Source organism: Podarcis pityusensis (assembly GCF_964106645.2).
Source record: "Podarcis pityusensis genome assembly, chromosome: 6".
NCBI lineage: Eukaryota > Metazoa > Chordata > Lepidosauria > Squamata > Lacertidae > Podarcis > Podarcis pityusensis.
Genome location: NC_138030.1, coordinates 46,536,968 through 46,557,720, shown reverse-complemented (window position 1 = coordinate 46,557,720; position 20,753 = coordinate 46,536,968). Strand labels below are relative to the sequence as shown.

The following is a 20,753-nucleotide window of genomic DNA, read 5'->3' as shown; positions in this document are numbered from 1 at the left end:
TGATGATACGGAAGGGGGGGCATGTCTTCTTCGCCTTCTTCTTGATCTCCGCAGGCAGCTGGATCGAGGCGGGTCGGGGCTGCTGATTCTTCTAGACCTGTCAGCAGCCTTCGACATGGTCGATCACGAACTCCTGGACCACCGCCTTGCCGACGTGGGGATCCAGGGCACAGTCCTTCAATGGCTGCGCTCGTTTCTCTCTGGTCGGGGACAGAGGGTGGCACTTGGGGGGGAACTGTCATCCCGCCACTCCTTGGTGTGTGGAGTGCCCCAGGGTGCGATACTCTCCCCGATGCTTTTTAACATCTTTATGCGCCCCCTCGCCCAGCTTGTCCGGAGTTTTGGGCTGGGCTGCCATCAGTATGCTGATGACACCCAACTCTATCTGCTGATGGATGGCCATCCTGACTCGGCCCCAGACACACTGATCAGATGCTTGGAGGCTGTGGCTGGATGGTTACGTGGGAGCCGGTTGAAGTTAAATCCTTCGAAGACAGAGGTCCTCTGGCTGGGACGGGACGATATGGGATTGAGGGGGCAACTCCCATCTCTTGCGGGGGTGCAATTAGTGCCAGCACCGTCCGTTAAGAGTTTGGGTGTAATCTTCGATACCTCCCTCTCCATGGAGGCGCAGATTGCAGCTATAACAAAGGCGGCATTTTTTCATCTCCGCCAAGCTAAGCAGTTGGCTCCTTACCTCTCTCGCCCTGACCTAGCCACTGTGATCCACGCGACGGTCACCTCCAGACTGGATTATTGTAACTCGCTCTACGTGGGGCTGCCCCTGAGACTGACCCAGAAACTCCAGCGGGTGCAGAATGCCGCAGCGAGACTCCTTACGGGGTCTTCGCTGCGGGATCACATTCATCCGGTGCTATACCAGCTGCACTGGCTCCCGGTGGAGTACAGGATCAGGTTTAAGGTGCTGGTTTTAACCTTCAAAGCCCTATACGGCCTAGGACCCTCGTATCTACGGGACCGCCTCTCCTGGTATGCCCCACAGAGGAACTTACGGTCTTCAAATAAAAACATCTTGAATGTCCCAGGCCTCAGAGAGGTTAGGCTGGCCTCAACTAGAGCCAGGGCTTTTTCGGCTGCGGCTCCAACCTGGTGGAACGCTCTGTCACAAGAGACAAGGGCCCTCCAGGACTTGACATCTTTCCGCAGGGCCTGCAAGACAGAGCTGTTCCACCAGGCCTTTGGTCAGGGCGCAGCCTGACTCCCTCCTTTGGCAATCTTTACAATACTTTAGTTTATGGTTGCCATCAATTTTGATTTTAATTAATTCTTTGATGTTTTTATAATGTTGCACTATTTTAGTGTTGTTAGCCGCCCTGAGCCCGGCTTCGGCTGGGGAGGGCGGGATATAAATAAAATTTATTATATTATTATTATTCTTCGCTACAATATATCCATTTATTTCCAATTGTCAATGTCAAAAGGGACTAAAATCTATAAAATTCATAGAAAATCAACGTGCCAATTTGCTCAATTTCTCTAGGACTCCATGACACCTCCCCTGTCCTCCATAATCCCTCAAGCAAGGTATCAAGACCCTAATCCTGTCAAATCCCTCTGCCAAGCCCTTCCTCCGGGCGATGCCAGGTGACAGACTATGCATACATGGACCATTGTCTTCTCAGGATGTGCTTATCTGCGCATATCTCCAGCTCTGCATATTCCCCCCTCCCTCCTCCATATGTTAATCCGGTGTAACCCAACCTCTTCCTAATGTATTCGTGATGTAATCTGTGTAACCCAACCTCTTCTTAATGTATTCATGATGTAACTGGGATGTATTTTGCACTGTATTCTGGGACATGGAGGGAAATTTCAAAAGTTCATGTCACCCCTTTCTCGCTGTTCAATCTCGCCTTGAACCTGTTGCGCAATAAACTCGGATCTCCTGCAACTTGCTCCAGTCTCCGGCTGAGCTCATTTTCTTCCGCAGGGACCCGCGGACTTAGTCCGACGAGCTGGGTGGCAGAGTAACCCCGCTCCCAGATTTTACCGTAACACTGAAGAGCTAGAAAAGGTTCAGAAGAGTAGTATGCTTCTGAATATCAATTGCTAGAAACTGGAGGAAGAGTGCTGTTGTGCTCAGATCCCACTTACAGGGCTCCCATGTGCATCTGGTTGGCCACTGTGAAAACAGGATACTGCACTAGATGGGCCATTCACCTGATCCAGCAAGACTCTTCTTCGATAGGGCTGTGTTGCTGACACATGAGCATAGCAAATCTGCACCCCACAACACCACACCACCCCGGCCACTGTGTCTGCACGGTCCTGACTCCACCACCACCCTGTCCCAACCCCACCACGATCCAGATGAGCTTCTGCAATGTCCATGTTAGGAGGGTAGCTCTGCCGCCCCAAGTGGGCTGCTACTGAGAAGCAGTAGGTCTCTCTCACTTGTGTGAGACTCTTAATCTCAGTGTTGTGGGTTTGAGCCCACGTTGGGCAAAAGATTCCAGAATTGCAAGGGGTTGGACGAGATGACCCTCAGGGTCCCTTCCAATTCTAGGATTCTATGAATGCCAGTTGGTAGGAATCACAAGTGAGGAGGGTTGTGTGCTCAGGGAGTCCTATCTGTGGGCTTCTCATTGCCATCTGGTTGGCTTGTTGTGAGGAGAAGATGCTAAATGAGACGGGTCTTTGGACAGGTCTTCTTAGGATTCCGGTGCAAGAATTCACACACCAAAAGCTGTCAAGAGGCAGAGACGGCCAGTGGAGCAGTTGCACAGGGATTCACTATGCAAGATGGACGGGCTCGGACTCACCGCGCAAGCTTTGCGTGTGTGCAGCTGCAATCCTATGCCCACTTGCACGAACTCAACATGACTTACAACCTGAGTAGACATGCGGAGGATTCTACTGTCAACCAACCGAAGCCATCCCACGACTGTGTTAAAACAAAGACAGACATGGGGTGCGTGCGTGCATATGCTCTCCTTCACCAAAAGCAGTCTCTTCCAACCACCCTAAAAAAGACCAGTCGAATGCAAGACGGCGCTTCGGCTCTTTCCACACAGACCCGCCGAGATTTTTACCTCTCGAGGAGCGTAAAATGGAGATTGTCAAACCAAAAGGCTGGGCGTCAACTCTTTGCTATCTCTATGTTGCTTACCGCCCTAAACAGCTTTAAATGGTTCCGCCCCCTTAATAAGCTGGGGGCTCCTGTCGCCCAAGGGCGCCCTTGGACTTGTTTCCACTAGGTATTTGCCAGAAGGAAACATGCCTGAGAAGGAATCGGGCGCTTCCGACTGCAGCCTTCAACTTTCCCCTCTGCACAACAATGGTATCGTCCAATAGTTACAGAGATAGGGAAATGTAGACTTCGAATGGTTCCATGGCTCTGCCTCGGCGTGCACTTCGAGCGCCATATCCCTCCCCGCTTTGGGTTGAAATGAGGGCTCGAGCAGAAAACAAACACGGAATCCCGGATCCGTGCCTGGGCAAACACGGCCAACAGTGGCCTCAGAGGCGGATCTTCTGCGTTTTCTAATGCAGACCATGGATCAGACCGATTCCGAGCACAACTGAGCGCTGAATCGGGGCTTAGCGGGGGTCGCAGAAAGGCCACTCCAACTGCAGACTGCAGTATTGGCAGGGAAAGCCTCGCTTTCGTAAGGCTCTCTCCCTCCCTGAACATTTTTAAGGGTTCACCACTAAAAATAAAGCTTAAAATCACATTTCTTTCAAATGAAATAACATCTGAAGTAGGAAACGACCCTTTTCCCTGGGTGTTTCTGGATGGATCGATTCTAACTAAAAAAAGCTCTTGAAACTCTGGTTCATTATTTTCACTGTTCGCCAAAGCCCGCTTTCACGTCCGACCCAGGATGGGGGGGGGGTAGCATGAAAATGAACCCGGAAGTTATCGTTATCCGTGGTCACTCTACAATTTTACTGAGTCTATGCAAGAAAGCCAGTTCCTTCTCCCTGCCGCAGCTCTTCCCCTTGCGTGATGTGATGACGTAGAAGCCCGGTGACCGAAGGGCTCGGTCATGTGACGAGGGCAAGGAGCTGTACGCGGAAGTGCCTTCCCTTGTTGGATGGGGGCAGAGGGGATGGCGGCTGTAACGGTGGGCCCTGGGGTACCTCCTGCAGCCGCTGGGCCAGGAATGGGGCCGGGGCCGGCGGAGGGCGCCGACGCTCTCTTCGTAGCCTTGAGCGCCGGCTTCACGACCTTGAGCCACCCTCTGCTCTATGTCAAGCTGCTGGTGCAGGTGCGGTCACATCCGAAAGCCGGTTCCGGGTGGGCAGTCTCTGTGGGCCTCTGACGGAGCTGGCAGCCCCAAGAATTTGCGGGTTGCGAAGCAGGGCCCGAAAATTAATTAGAGTTATTGGTATTTGCTGTTTATCTTGGGATGTGCCTCCCAGCATCCCTAGGCAAGTAGGTGTAGCCTTCGTCTTAATTATTGGGGCTGCCCCTAATTAGGGCTCAGTTTCCGGGTTTTGTGGTAGGTGTGACCCCTTGCAACAGGTGGAGGAGGGTCAGTTCCTATAAATCAGGCTAATCTCCTTTTTGCAGTTTAACTAGATATTGTAAAGAACGTTGCTGTTCCGCTTGCTGTATAAAATGGCACTGTCACAACTAAAAATGGTGTGTCTATGAGAATGATTTGGACAGTTTATCCTTCACCATAAGGGTTCAGAGTGGGTTAGAACAATGCAAAAAGACAATACTAAAATTAGCTATGAGGTACTGGGCCTGTAAATCTTTTAATTCAGTAAAGGGTTGGTGTTGGTGAAACTGAGTAAGAACTGAGAACAAATGGGAAAATACACCATCTATATAGGATGTAAACTTATGATTGAAGAACACTGGTATGGGGGATTCTTCCAAGAAGCAGATGTTGCCTGATTGGTATCTCTTTTAAAGGTTGGGCATGAACCTCTTCCTCCAACTGTTGGGAGAAACTTGTTGGGAAGAAAAGTACTTTACCTACCTGGCTTTTTGACATATGGTGAGCATACTTTAATAAAAATCCAAGGAAAGTTTGTCAGTACAGTGGTACCTCGGGTTACAAACACTGGGTTACAGACTCTGCTAACCCAGAAGTAGTACCTCAGGTTAAGAACTTTGCCCAAGGATGAGAACAGAAATCGTGTGCGGCAGCAGGAGGCTCCATTAGCTGAAGTGGTACCTCAGGTTAAGAACAGTTTCAGGTTAAGAACGGACCTCCAGAATGAATTTTCTTAACCCGAGGTACCACTGTAGTTAAATAAGGATAATACAAAACTTAGAAATGATAAGTCAACAGTAGTATAGTGCTGTGATAAATCAGTTCTTTTTTTAAAAAAAGTCTTTTCTGTGAACAAAGTTGTTTTTTTATGAGAATATAGATGCTGCAGGAGGAATACTGCTTAGATCATCTTGATTTGCAATGATCACAGACAAAGACAAAAAAGTGATAGCTAAAATTGTATGGTGCACTAGGTTTTCATAGTTGAAACTGGGAGTACTCTCTAGTAGACCTTATCTTCTGAGTAGGCATGTGCTGAATTGCATTATTGCCTTTTAAATCTTGTAGGCAGTGGCCCAATTGCATGTAATGCTAAGTCATACTGTATCTAAGCATGAATGCATGAATATGAAGGTACTTGCAGTAAAAAAAAAGCTGCTGCTGCTGCTCTACTTAACATGAAACCATGGTTTGGCACTACTACAGCTGAACCCAGGCACATAGCTAGTCTCACTCCAGACAAACCATGAGCCTGGTTTCAGATATAATGCTAAGCCAAACCATGTCTTCATTTTGAGTAACTCAGCAGCAGTACTGGGGGAGGAACAAAGTGGCTGTAATTTTTACAGTGAGTACCCACACGCTTAGCCATGGTTTGGCTTAGTAGTGCATGCAAACCAGGCCAACATTCTTTATCTCATTTATATTGCTAGTCATTTTGTAACAGGAAAAAAGTATTGTCTATGCCGTAGATTGTATGGAATCATTGTTGGTCCTTATTGACTTAGAAAGGGTTGCATTTGCTGCAAAAAGTGCAGTTTGGTGTGAATAATATCTACTTATATGAATAATGCTAATAATAATAATATAACAACAACAACAATAATATTTCTTATACCCCACCCGTCTGACTCGGTTGCTCCAGCCACTCTATGTCACTTCCAACAAAATTACAGGAAAAAACAACAGCAACATCCCTAGTGTTAGGCCAGAAAACCCTTTTTAGTTGATCGTACTTTTTTGATTTTGGGACATCCATTTAGATGGATGAGGATTTCATCCTTTTTGTAAATTACTTTGAGGGTTGGTTTGTTTTGCAATCAAGCAGTGTATACATTTTATAAAGCTATCAAATTATAAAATAAATAATTTCGTTATAACAGATATTAGCTGTAAAAGTGTTACTATGTGTAGTGGTATGATTGTTGAGGGTTTAGTTTGCTTCTTTCACCCATACCACTTATGTGCTTCTCTTAGAGAAATGTTTGGCACCTATTAAAAAAATATTCATTAGCAAACAGTTTTGCATAAAACAGAATTTTAAAAGACAGACACATTTATAGCATGTAGAGAGGCAAAATGTGTATACATCACTGCATGGATCTATAATACTCCTTGCTTTCTACGTATATAATGGTATAGAGCAATCATACTGTGATGTAGAAGCTGGGGTTTTTTTTGCTAATGAAGCTTTTTAAATGCATTTCTTTGTGATTGTTTTATTGTGTGAAGCATGACAGTCAACTGAAGAGCTAGTATATCAGCTGTTTAATGAAGATCACTTTGTATATTTGCTTTTACAGAAACATTTTCTCTCTTTTGAAAAAAAAAGACAGTTAGGAAAAAATACTGCTTTACAGCAACGTGAGGGTTGGAAAAGTGGAATTAGTCTTATATTTCCACTGTAGCAAACAACCACGGCATTATACTATACTAGAAGCACATTTGAGTTTTTCCTCTCTGTCTTACCATCCGATGCTTGTAATAATTTAGGCTCTATGCAATTCCTTTCAAAACGTTTTGCAGATTATAACCTGAACCCTTTGGGGTGGAAGGAGGCAACACAGCTAAGCACGAGTTAAAGGAATCTTCACACTCTGACCTAGCCAGTAAAATCCAGTGTAACTCTTTAAGGTAGGCAGACCACAGCTGAAAGATTTAGTTGACAATGTCAGGGTTCTCCTCATTTTACAATGGGATCTTCAGTATCAGTGGATAGTCTAATGCCCTGAGACGTGTTATTCCAAATAGATGTTTAGTCAGCTGCAAGTTGGAGCTTCTGAAGACTGACAACGACGATGATGTGACACCACAATCGTTTATTTCCTAGCCAGACACATTGTGGAAGTGGATGGGAAAAGAGGCCTTTTCCGTGGCCTTGCTCCTCGAATTCTCTCTAGCACTTTATCCACCATAAGCAGAGGGAGAGTAAAGAAGGTAAGGTTCAAGTTTGCTCTCTGCACTCAGTGTACTGAAGGCTAGTTGTGAATGACTTTTTTTTTAAAAGAAAGTCAGGTCAGCATTTCATTATAACTCAGGTGTCAGCTGACACCACTGTGGAGTGAGAAGGAATGAGCTTCAAGAGCAACTACCACTGCCACTGCTCTGGTTGTGGCAAACAGCCCCTTTCCTTCAACCAGAGGCAGTAAATCCTTTGCAAGATCCTGAGTTGCTGAGCTGAAAGAGCAGCAGCAGCTGCTGGCCTTATGCTGAACGGAGGCCCTCTGAGCATGTCTTTTAACTTTCCCCCTTTTTCATTCTGTGAACAATTTCCTGAATCCTCAGCATTTATTTTTTTTATTACGGTCCTACACTGATGGCCCTCTTGGACCATATTTTAAATTAATTGATTATTAAGTCACCATCAGGCTGCTTTAGGAATGTCTTGAGTGCCTTCAGCCTCCCTAAAATAATGATGTGCTGATCCTCTCTTAGTGACCTTTTATTTCCTGTGAAAGCCTGTTAGTCTGACACTTCTTGGCCTGCTCGGTCTTTGACAGTGGGGCTGTTGATTTCACTTTTCTAATCGTCAGTGACAGCTCCTCATTAAGGATGGGAGGAGTGCTGCTCTGTCTCCTGCCAAGATGAGTTGGCTGCCTTCCACTCCGTCCCCTCCTGCTGTGCACAGGAAAGCTCCGAAAGCTCAACACTGCCTGATTCAGCTCTATGGTTCGGGAGCCTGCGCCGGCTGCCACTCCCTCCCGTCTGTGCATTGCTTGGAAGCGGGAAGAGAGGCTCATTCATGCTCCTTCAGCGCTTTCGAGTCTGGGCCTCCTCATGCTGATTCTCTTCCTGCTAATGATGCTTTAGACACAGGGTGATGAGCAGGAGGCAAGTGCATGCTTCCAAGCTGGGCATTTTCAAAGTGGAGAGCAACTTCCTTCTCCATTTCTGTGAGGCAGAGAAAGTTGTGTGTGTGCGCGTACACACACACACACACACACACACACTCCCGACAGGGCTCCCTTGCAGCAAGAGCATAGGGAGAAGGGAAGGAAGTTGGGGAAGGGCCATAGCTTGATGATAGAGCACGTGGTTCGCATGCAAAAGGTCAGAGGTTCAACTCTGGGCATTTTCAGGTAGGACTGGAAAAGCACTGCACAGCTGTGGCCAATCCATGTAGAAACTTATCTAGGTTGGCTAATGAACTGACATGGTTCCTACTTCCTTAAGGAGGAAGGAGGAAGCAAAGATGGGAGTGTAGCTCACTGGGCAAGTCACTATCTTTCAACCTAATCTGTGTAACGTGGTATGGTATGGTCCTCTGAGCTCCTCTCCCATTCCCCCCCAGCTATATTTATTAGAAATGGGGAATAGGGAGCCTTGGGAACACCCCTAAGAGCAGATGCATCAAGTGCCATTGCTCTTCATAGCCAAGTCTCTGAAGGGAGGTGAGCTTAATAATGTCTGTCCAGGATTTAACTTCCTTCCGCAAGGCCTGTAAGACAGAACTATTCCGTCTGGCTTTCAATTTGAACTTAGCCTGATCTTTTATTCCCCTTCCTTCCCTCCCTCTCCCCTTTTTATGAAGATTATCCACTCTGGGATCCCACAGCTAATTCTTCCCTGGTCTCCTCACTGGCCCAAATAGGACTAATTTAGCCAACTAGCCCTGGTGATCATCTAATGTTTATTGGATGGATTTTCCCCCAAATTGATTTTTGAATTCTGAATTTATTGTTATTCACGTTTTAATACTGTATTTTATGCTGTTTTTTGTTGCATCAATTAAGTGTTTTAAATTTGTTGTTAGCCACCCTGAGCCCGGTTTTCTGAACCGGGAAGGCCGGGGTATAAAAAAAATTATTATTATTATTATTATTTATTATTATTTTGTCTTTTAGGCCTTTCCTTTGGAGGATATAGAACATGTTTCTAACAAGGATGATGTGAAAACGTCCCTCCTGAAAGTGGCAAAAGAGGTGGGATCCATTATCGAGCAATCTTTCTTTACTTAATCTTTTACCTAGTGTTGGGGAAAAAGCAACACTGTTTTGCAACTTGGCATTCTCATAAATCTAGGAAAGTTAACATGGTTCATTTCTCCCCAACTTCCTGTAAGGCTAAACCTAGTTTGGAAAACTGCCTGGGGCTAACACTGTGAGAAGATTGGAAAGGTTGAAAATGCAAATGTGGGGTCAGCCTGATTTCTTAAGATTTTGGCTCTTCTGCCACCCAAGAAATTAAAAATCAAAATGAATGGATTTAATCTCACTAAATAATTGCAGAACAATTTCTGTGAGCACAATGGAATTTCACTACCACCACCCCCAAATCTTCAGAGGGTAGAGAGAACCTGCAGAGGACATTTGGCAGATGAGTGGGGAGAGGGAAGGGAAGTTCCATTGCCATTGTAGAATTTTTTTCTGCACTTGCACAACCGAGTGTTGCACAATACACTCATGGAAGGGACTTCCCTTCCTCCCCTTGTGCAACCTGAAATCTGCTCCAGAGGGTCCCCCAATGCTTTGGAAGAGCTTTTGAGATGGAGGGGTTGCAGAGGGGAGAAGGGAGAAGTTCTGTTGTTCAAGTAGGAGCCTGCTGTACAGGTTCTGTGGCAGCATTAGATACCATCAAATGATTTTTGAAAAATGGCATAATGAGAATATAAAAGACCTGAAAGTGGTCTTCCAACATACATTATGTTGTGAAGCTTGAAAAGTTTTGAAGAAAGCAGAAATTTGCCTTCAGACATGGGTATACCTCTGAGGTCAAATTGTTTGTGTTACCGAAGCTTCACAATCTCTCCTCTCTGAATTATCTCATATACAGTTACATCAGAATAAAGATATGTGGGAGGCAGGTCATGGCTTGAGGTAATGAGACTCTGGGAATTGCTGCCTTCTGTGTAGTCCCCCCCCCCCCATTTGTTTTTCAAAACACAAAGCTGAAACACTTAAACGCAATCGGTTTCCCAACATAGTCCTAATGACAGTGTGATCAGTTGCAGCCATGCCATTTCTCAGAAGGTGGTTCATACTGCACTCTGCTTGACCTTCTTCCTCAGACCTCCCATGAGATGATGATGCAGTGCGTATCCCGGGTTATCTCTCACCCGCTGCATGGTGAGTTGTGTGGTCTGCTGCCTTCCGATCTCTTTCTAACCTTGAAGGTTGTTGGGTTTTTGTTTTGTTTTTTATAATCGAGTGGTATAAAAATTTTGATAAAAAGAAAAACTAGCTTTTAGTTTGTGTCTTGAAGCAATTGTTTTAAACAAAATTGGGAAAGATATTCCTAGCCATGGCAGGAGCCTGATCTTGAGTCAGACTCATTTGAGATGTTCTTACTTACTAAAGAAAACATTTCTCTCCCCCCCTTTCAGGTGTTAAAACCTATAGAGAAGGAAGTTTGCTGTCACTAATGATTGCTGAAGTAAATTTGATTCTGCATAGAAATACAGGAGACTGAGACTTGTTCCATTTCATGACATTTTGGTCCTACAGCTTACATAATAATAGGTGCATGTGCTGAAGTGTAAGAGGGATATTCACTCTACAACTGAAGAAAATATTTCATACATCTAACAGGGTGGATTCTGATGCAGGGATGAATAACCTGTGGCCCTCCAGACATTGATGAACTACAGTTCCAATCACTCACAGCCAGCAAGGACCAGTGATCAGGGATCCTGGGTTCTTGTGTGGCAGCATCAGGTGGGCCACAGGTTCCCCATAATCAGTGAAATCTTACGCAACTTGCTAATGTTTAAGGAGCCACAAGGCGCTCCTGGGGTTTTTGCTGCTAGGGAGGTATGCATTTATATCTCTGTTAAGCATCATGAACTAAGAACTATGAATGATAGAATGCTGCATTTTCGTGCCTCATGTGCTGCTTGATAGATCCTGATGAAGTGATGAAATGGTTTGCAACTGCAGTTGCTTAAATGCCTTTGTTTCCCTGCAGTAATTTCAATGCGCTGTATGGTCCAGTTCGTAGGACGGGAAGTGAAGTACAGGTAAGATTGTTCTGCCCTTTGAGAGTTGAACCTGAGAATAATAGTCTTGGATAAACTATTTGCTCAATGTGAACCAAGCAGCACCAGCATGAACAGCTCCCCGTTCTTCCTCTTACTCCACTGTGTCTTTGATGCTACATATACATTGTCCCACTAGAATTTTATGTGTTTCAGCATCTTCTGTTTCAGACAAAAAGGAGGTGAAACACCAATATAGTTTCATAATGGTCTCCTTGTACAGAAATTTAAGATAGCGCAACTATTCAGTCACAATTTTAAGTATTTATTTGCTTTCTATAAAAACATGCATATGATGCTTTGGGGGACATACTCCACCTAAGAAAGCTCACAATATTGTAAAAACGCAATAAATACAGCACTCTAAACTAATCACAACTAGCAAAGGCTGCAGCCTTAATAGTTATTAAAAAGACCATTTAAAACAGTTACAGAGACTAATAAAACAACCAAAGAGTGTTATAGTATGTACCAATTCTGGAAATAAATTAAAAATTGCAAAGGGCAGCTTGTAAATGATGGCTTTTAAGGCTTCATTTAAAAATCTGCAGCGCGGAGGCCATGCACACTTCTTAGGAGAGAGAGTTCCACCTAAATAGAGATAGCTTGGTTGCCAGCTACCCATCTCCCGGTAACCTCATGCTTAGCTTACTGCAATGCAGCATATACACAGCAGCTTTCAAAAATAATCCAGAAACTGCAGTTGGTCCGAAGTAGGACTACAAGATTCCTTGATTCTTTCTTCAGCGACTCCACTGAAGAAGATGTCTACACTAAGCAAAGTGAAGTGGGGGGCTACTAAGGAGAGAGGGCCTTCTGTGTGGTGGCACCCCAGTTGTAGAATGCCCATCTGAGAGAGGCTGGCTCGGTGCCTCCTTAGGGTGCTTTTGTCCCCAGGTCAGGATTTTTTAAAAAAAATTCACAGGCCTATTAGGTATCTGTGAGTAGGAGTATTCTGAATTGCACTTATGTGCTATTAATATGCTTTGATTCATCCCTGCTGGACATTTTTATGCTGCAAACTGTTATTTTATTATGGTGATGGGAAGCTTTTTTGAGAGAGAGACCGGGGGTGGAGGGGAGAGATGCATTCTGAAGAGAGGGAATTTGGTTGGAGGCTGTGTGAGTGGGACTGAAGGTGGCTGTGGGCAGGGCCAGAGCCTTCCCTCCCCGCAACCCCCTTTCTCACTTCCTTTTCCTCCCTGGCCAAGGACAGATTACTCCTGGCCAGAGTTATGAACTGCTGCTTGCTGGGGGTTTTGAAATTAGGCCAAGGGCTGCTGGTTGTCCACCCCTGTGCTAGAATCATAATGCTAATTTAGGTATTGGTTTGTTCCAAAGAGAGGAAGACGATTCTTCTTTCCCCTGCTTGAAGCATGCCAGTAGCAGCTGCATAAATGCGCTGCTGACTGCAGAGGCGTGTGAGAGTTGCTTCCCCGAGTCTTAACCATTTCCTTTCTCAACAGGGGCGTGTTCAGCTCCATTGGGACAATTTGGAAGGAAGAAGGGCTGCTGGGATTCTTTGTGTACGTGAGTCTGTCTGAATTCCTAGCAAACCTTACTCAATCTGAAACTTTTGTTTTTGATCAGTTGCCACACCCTGGGCCAGCTCTTATTCCAAACAGTCATCTGCCAGCAGAAAGGCAGGTTGCTGTTCCCACTCCTTAGGATTCAGTTCTGCACTCAACATTTTTCTATCAGACAGTACATAGGATGCTGCTCCAAATAGGATACTCCTTTGGAATTCTAAAACTCTGCAGGTACATAGAGATAAATTTCGGCCCATCATGACCAGGCAGTAGTGTCTCCTGCGCATCACATAAAAGTGATGAAAGCAAATGACTTGGGGCTTCATAGGCAGCACCTCAGCCTTGGAGCTCCTCCCTGCGTTATGTCAGAGCCTAAGGCACTTTTTGGAAGGAGTCCCAGACTTACTACTTAAGCAGCAATAATTACTAGGAATGGCTCGGTCAAAACAGCAATAAGGAGATCAACAAATCTTATTCTATCTGTGATTACTTTTTAATCAGCACTGAGGTTTCTAAAATGCATCTGTGCTGTAGAATTCCATGTAGAATGAGTTAGTGATTTCCTTTTGAATTAACAGAACTTGAGGATTGGAATCTCTGTATCAGGGTAGGGGTTAACCACATTTTCTGGTCACTCTTGATGAGATTTTTGTCTAAATTGCATCTCTGTTTTTTAAAGGCAACAGTTCTGTTTTAAATAGCCACAAAACTCTTGTAGTTTAACTCAAGTCTTTGTTATCCAATTTTCCTTCTTGGTTTTTCAGCGGTTTAGTTCCTCATATCCTAGGCGATGTCATCTTTTTATGGTGTTGCAACCTTCTGGCTCACTTGATCAACACCTACGCAGTGGATGACAACGTGAGTGGTGGGGTTTCTCATCCTGTTGAGTTGCTTGTTGGTTTGGTGCAACAGTGGATCTCTGGGTGATTTGCCCTGAATCAACACACACACACACACACACACACACACACACACCTCTGACTTGTGAAAAAGAATGCTTGGGAGAAAACCAGGAGTGGATTTTTGTATGGAAGGACTTCTAAACTTGGTTTTGATACTATCCTTGAATTTCTGGACTTTTTAGTGTATGTCCACCTGACTGAGCTATTTTGTACCTGGCATTCATGGTTTAACCCACCCCTGCTTTAGGGACTACTAGTTAATATTGATATCACAGAAACATATGGGTCGGAAGAACTTAGCAGACTTGCTTATAGCTGAAATAAAACATGCTATGTTTTGATAGCAAAAGTGTGAAGAGAGAGAGAGAAGCAGGAAATTTTCAATGACTTATTCGGACCTAGGTTGAAGCCCTGATTTGCAGAATGTTCTAAACTGAAGGGAGAGGGGTGTCATCAGTTAGTGAGGCCTCTCTCTGTTTCCACAGCTCAAATTGAGCATGGTTTTAAGTAGCTGACAAATCTCAGCAGAGAACATGAACCTCCCCCCACCCAGCAATACTGTGCTGCTCGTCTGTAAACTTTACAAGCTCGAGCCGTCACCATATAGCAGCCAGGAAGTGCCTGTGCCACATTCTAGCCAACTTTTTCTGTTCAGTGCACATGGCTTCTCTTAAGCATCATTGATTCCCCATACTCAGTTTTTGCCTCGTTTGCAGCATGCTAATTTGGGCTAAGAAAATATCAAAACTCACAGACCTGTTTGCTGGGAGCTGCTTGTTAATACGGCTCATGAAGTCTTTTCCCCTTTGGGGGACATGGGATCAAATATTAAGACAGGTGGAGTTTAACTATGGAAAAGTTATTTCCATTGAAGAGCAAGCTGAATTGCTTATACTTAGGTAACAACTCAGCAGTCTGTGTGGAGCTGAGTTTACAATGTCTTCAGTTCAGTGCAGCTATGGGGAACCTTTGGCCCTCAACCTGTTGCTGAACTACAATTTCCATCAGCCCCAGCAAGCATGGTCAGTGACCAGGGTCGGTGAGACTTGTAGTTCAGTGACATCTGGAGGACCAAGCGTTCCCCACACCTGGTTTAGTAGGTGCCTCTTGTCAGTTTAAAGCTGTTGCTGCCTGCGTTAGCTCAGATCTGGTTTAGATTGTATCTAGAACTATGCCAGTCTCTTTGCATATTCCATGCAGCCTTATTGATAACTGGTGATCTGCTTGTATTCTCTCAATGTGTGTGATGGTCTGAGCCTGAAGAAACCTCTGATCTCTCTTTGTTTCAGTTCAGCCAAGCCTCTGTGATCCGAAGCTACACCAAGTTTGTGATGGGGGTATGTAAGCGATTGTGCCTGTTGGGGGAATTGGTCGACATATGACTTGTTCTCCTTCTCTCTTCCACTGTTCTAGGGAAATCCGTGCACACCCATGTATGACTTTGTATAAGTACTGACTCCCAGCAACTGGGAACTTCAGATCTCAGGGTTTGAACGGTTGATTTATGATCCTGACTTAAAGCAATAACTGGCTGCCTTTTTGGCAAATGTGCCTCAAATGTGGTCCAAAGCATGAAACAGTGCCGCTACAGGCATTATTGCACACTGTAGTAGCTGTAACCCATCCCAGGCCTCTGCTCCTCGCCTCTTCTCATAGCCTTGCAGAGGGAGGCAGGCTGTGTAGACTTGGCTCACTCCCATATACAGTCATACCTCGTGTTGTGTTCCGCTCATGTTATGGAGTTTCAGCTTACGAATGCAGCAAAACCGGAAGTGTTTACTTCCGGGTTCACCGCCCACGCATGTGCAGAAGCGATCAGCACGCTTCATGCACGCTCAGAAACGCTCGATCGCGCCACGCACACGTGCAGAAGAGGCGCTCTAGTTGCGGACTTTTCAGGGTGTGAACGGCACCCTGAAATGGATTAAGTCCACAACTAGAGGTGCCACTGTACTGGCTCCCACACTCACTGCCTCTTGCTCCACCAACGATGGTGCTTATGTCACAGATTGGCCACTTTAAAAAATCTGGTCTGCTTGAGTCGAGGTGAGTTAGATGAAAGACCCAAGTCTCCTACCTGTAAGTCCTATGAAACTGCAACTGGCGAGTGGCCAAAGAATTGCTGGTCAACCCAGATTCTCCTTGGGCTCGAGAAACAGCCATGCTGCCAAACCAGACTCGAATAAACCCACAATTAATAAAGTGCAAGATGTGGGTGGGGAAATCAGCTGTCATCATAACTTATCCTTAATGCATATGGATCTCTTTCCACGTGTAATTTTTAACAGGCATGTGCAGCTCTGTTGTTAAGCATCTTTCAGCTGCAGTTCTTCCTGCCAGTTGATGTATATCAGGGGCCTGTTATGCTGCTTTTCTACATAACTGACAGTTAAGCTGCCTCGGGTGAAAAAGTTTCTCTCTCTGCACACTCAAAATATGCTGATCCTGTCTTGTTGCATGAGGCTTCTTGCTCATTGTTTTTTGGGGGGAGAGGTGGGGGACAGTGTCTCGCTCTGCCGTATGGAAGGGAATGCCTTAGATATGTCTTTGTTTCAGATTGCTGTGAGCATGCTGACGTACCCCTTTCTTCTTGTGGGAGATCTCATGGCGGTGAACAATTGTGGGTATGTGATTTCCCTCTCCCCACCCCCACCCCCAACCAGCGTCATTAATGAAAACTTAATAAGTTGGCAGAACTACTTAATCTAGTCATATTTTCCTATACTGAACAGCTTAGCCTGGACATATGCACACACAGCATGAAAAACCACGCCCTCGCATCCCTGCACGCACCTAAAAAAGTGATTTGGGACAGACAGACTTCAGGCTGATGTGTTTGGAGATGATGCGCACTGAAGGAACCAGGAGGAAGAGAAGACCTTGGCTGTGTGTATATGTGGAAATAGCCCACATTTATTTTTGCTAGCCAGCCAGCATTTTTAGGTCAATAAACATGAAGTGAACAGCCTCTGTGTGTCTCTCAGGTTTGTGAATGTTCATGGTCATTGAAGGAGATGGAGTTAAGTCGGTGGCTTTTTGTAAAGTTTCTGCAGCTTGTAGAACAATGAGAGGGTTTGGTTTTCTGTTGCATATTGCCTCCTTTCTAGAGCAGGGACTGTAACTGTAACTGAATAAATGAGAGCATCTGGAGGCAGTAATGATTTTGGTTCCTGTTTACACCGTGATTGCTTGCTTCTCTCGCCCTCAGTTTGTTCTCTTCCTTGACTTCTCTCTTTGCTGTATAGGTTACTTGCTGGCCTCCCTCCACGCACCCCTGTGTTTTCCTCTTGGATTCAGTGCTGGAGACACCTCAGTGCTCAGGTGGGCAGCCGTGTTTACTCTGAGATGAGTTTAGCCAGAGAAAGTAAAGCTTTGGTTCCTGAGCAGTTCTTCAGTACAGATGGATGGCAGAAGCACGCATCCTTTCTTGTCCTGAACAGAAGTGGGTGATTCTTAACTTTTTGCAAATCTGCCTTTGCAAATTTAGCCACAGAAGACGCAAAATGTCACACCCCCCAACTCCCCTGCCGTTTTTACTCTTTAGTGTTTTCATAATCTTTAAAATCTTGTTCAGACTAACATCAGTAAGGATAATCTTCCCAGTAAAGTCTATTCCTGTGAGATTTGGTGTTTGTCCTTTTACACCACAGTAATATTATGCAGGGTTTCCCTAGACATGTATAAAATACAGTGGCACCTTGGTTCTCAAACTTAATCTGTTCCAGGAGTCCGTTCGACCCCCGGAACCAAAGCATGGCTTCCGATTGGCTGCAGGAGCTTCCTGCACTCATTCGGAAACTGCGTCAGACGTTCAGCTTCTGGAAAACATTCACAAACTTTGCGGCGTTCGGGAGCCGATTTGTTCGATGACTAAGCCGTTCAGGAACCAAGGTACCACTGTAAGAGGGAAAAATGAATGCATATGGGGATTACTATTAGTATTTTGCTCCTGGTTTACTGTTGCTGCATCCAGCACCCTTATTTACTATACTTTTTTTTTAAAATGACATCTCTTTTAAATGTTGGTTTCCAACACTTCTCCTGTTTTCTTCTCCCTAGGGGCAGCTCTTCAGAGGCTCCAGCCTACTTTTTCGTAGAGCATCTGCACCAGCATATCTTGTTGATTAATATCATCTGGGAGAAAGAGGTCAACCTAGACTCTTGTAGAAGAAACCTTCAATGCTTGCATTGACATTTCCCTTTTAATTTTGAAGTCAAAGGTGAAAGAGCAAGAGCATCTTCTCCCCAGCAAATTGGACTGGCTTCCTAACTGCACCATGTTGACTTAAGTTGCCAGCTGATCTTGCCAGTCAGGGTAGGGCAGGAGCACTTTTCAGTGCCAGCCAAGCCTAAAGTCCAAAGGGACAGCCTTACTGGAGAACGGTTATAGCTTCTGAAGGCTTGGCATGCACATGGATCTCTGGAGTCAGGGACACAATGAGAAGTTTGTTTACATCATTCTTTGCACTGCCTAAACCAGCCGAGACTTCAGTTGGTTGCAGTCTCTCCTCGGTGCCATTGCTAGACAAGTAAAATAGAATAGCCATTATTGCGTTAGTCTGTGGACCAGCAAAACATTAGACAAATTGGAGAAGCTAAACTTAGCTCTGTCAGCTTTGGCCTCTGCCTCACTGGCTAGCCTACATGCTAAAATCCCAATTGGTTTTAGAATATTTTTCATACTTAGGATTCAGGAGAGCCACAGAAAACGTACCGTAAGTGGCAGTATTATTCATTTCCTAACAATGACATGCATAGAGCTGAATCTTGATTTAACATAGCATCTCTCAGGTCTTCCACCACCCAGATTTTTCATGGGGTTCTCTTAAGTTGGCACATAAGAGTAATCAATTTTATCTGGGTGTTGAACACTAAGAGGGAAGATACACTTCCTAAGGTAACATAACTACAAGCACCTTAAGACTGAGCTGAGTGTTGCGCACTAATGAGATGTTTAAGCCAGAATTGGTATAGCTAGTGCTATTTTTCTAGAAAAAGAGGTGCTGGAACTCACCATGAATGCCTCCCTTGTTCTCTCAGAATGGCAACCTCACCCGCCTGATTGGTGCTGGAACTGAGTTCCTGCAAGTTACGGCTGAAAAAAGCCCTAGCACAGGTAGCGCTAATAGTGTCCACAGGGCCACATGTGGATACCACATGTGTACACTAGGGCTCTTCTGCCACTCATGAAGCCAGGGGACCTTCTGGGGTGGGATTCAGTGGCACACAAGGGGATGCAGCTGGGGGGTGAATCATGGCCAAACTGAGATAGCATGTAAGCAAAGAAAGGAAATGTTTTCTCTGCTGACCTGTATGTGAATAAGCTTGTCAGACTTGCTGTTCTAGACCTATTTCCCCAGTTCAGCAGTGCTCCCCACTGTCAGATGATGCTGGGCAAGAACGTCTGCCGTGTTAAGGACTTGTAGCTTTGTTGTGTAGAACAGAACGGTTTTTGCACATTGGTTGTCATAGCTAAAGCTGCCTTCTGATCATGTGAATTTGGGCCATGATTAGTTTTTCTAATTTCTGCTTTAGAAGTTCATGTGAGTTGGCTCTGGTTGACATGAAGACTTTCATTATTAGATCAGTTCCACAGTCAAGGGGGAGTCGTGTGGCTACTTTGCCACAAGCATGGCTGACAGTTCAGTCCACAGCTGACTGCTTCCCCCACTTTTGCATCTTTGCAGTAGCATGGCAAACATTGGGAAATTATCTTCCTGGCAAAGCATCTACTTTACCAATAATTTTGAGACTCCTCTTCTAAACTCATATTCTCACCACACTTTAGTTCTGTGAATTGGTGCTGAGCTTGAGACAAAGGCCAAGCCAACTCTTGTCAATTAATGTGGTTGTCCACATTGGTTGCTTTGTGGTTGCTTTGGTTCTGCAACTTTTAAACTACTTGATCTTGTATGCCACAACAGTATATAAGAAAGGTCAGTTTATTTGTGAATTGCACTAAAGTAGTGTTTCATTTCAGCAAGGATGTGGTTGTAGCACCCTGGCTCAACTTAAGTTCAACTATTAGCGTTTGTCTTCAGGAAACTAAGTGATGAGGGAGTGAAAATCCAGCATTGGGATTCTAAAGGCTACTAACTCCTTGTCCAGTAAAAGTGTTAGAGGCATTCCTTCGTTTGTGATCAGAGCTTATTTATACACACAAAAAATGGCTTTATTCCCGTCCAGTGCTGCTGTACATAGGCTTTCCCCGTTCTATTTGCTGTGTTGTTAGTTCTTTGTTGTATGTGCATGAGTGGTGTATGTGTTACTAAGTAATTCCAAATGCATCTGTGCTGGCTTCTGCAGTGCCTGGGGATTCTTTCTGGGTCAGAAGGAAGGGCATTAATTTTGTAATGTCATACAGTGAAAAATGATATGGATGTCTTGTGATTTCCCCCCTCTAAATCCTTGGGGAGCCCAGGAAGAGCCTAGTCTTGCTTCTTGCATCCAAGGAACTGCAACAATTCCTCAGAGAAGAAATAGGGTCATTTGTTTTCCAGATAGGTGTCCCAAATCTTTTACTTTCCAAACATTGTCATTTGAACAGATACTTGTCTTGATGCTTTGGAGATCTTGTCCTGTATAGCATATTTGTACATGTATTATTAGTATATGTGGGAGGCTCTTGTGGTATCTAAAATATCTGCTACCTTATCCCTTGGACCTAATCCGTCACTTTAATGCTTTTACCTTTACCATAAAACTGCATGATATTGTTTTTATAACTGTTCATTGAATTCACTTTGAAATAAAACTGTGGAAAATGACATCCCTTGAGCTTCTTTAATGTTATGCATGAACCCAAGGACTGTAAATCTCAGCTGTCTAGTCTGTTTGTTTTTAAATCTAAAATGTTCACACACACAAAAACACCCAT

The 20,753-nt window shown here is 44.8% G+C and overlaps 1 protein-coding gene across 2 annotated transcripts; it reads left to right on the top strand.

The window, feature by feature from the left end:
* The first annotated feature begins 4,007 nt into the window (after positions 1–4,007).
* Positions 4,008–20,643, top strand: MTCH1 (mitochondrial carrier 1). 2 transcript variants are annotated; one of them, XM_081010344.1, is made up of 12 exons: positions 4,009–4,232; positions 4,889–4,973; positions 7,303–7,409; positions 9,317–9,394; positions 10,480–10,537; positions 11,376–11,427; positions 12,912–12,971; positions 13,739–13,832; positions 15,166–15,213; positions 16,433–16,500; positions 17,122–17,197; positions 17,936–20,643. In XM_081010344.1, exons 1-12 carry the CDS (start codon positions 4,059–4,061, stop codon positions 18,002–18,004), a joined length of 969 nt encoding a protein of 322 aa, XP_080866470.1. In that variant the 5' UTR covers positions 4,009–4,058; the 3' UTR covers positions 18,005–20,643. The 2 variants fall into 2 exon arrangements, with proteins under 2 accessions (XP_080866471.1, XP_080866470.1); XM_081010345.1 differs by lacking the exons at positions 17,122–17,197; positions 17,936–20,643 and adding an exon at positions 16,609–17,000 and having other exon boundaries at positions 4,008–4,232.
* The last annotated feature ends 110 nt before the right edge of the window (positions 20,644–20,753 follow it).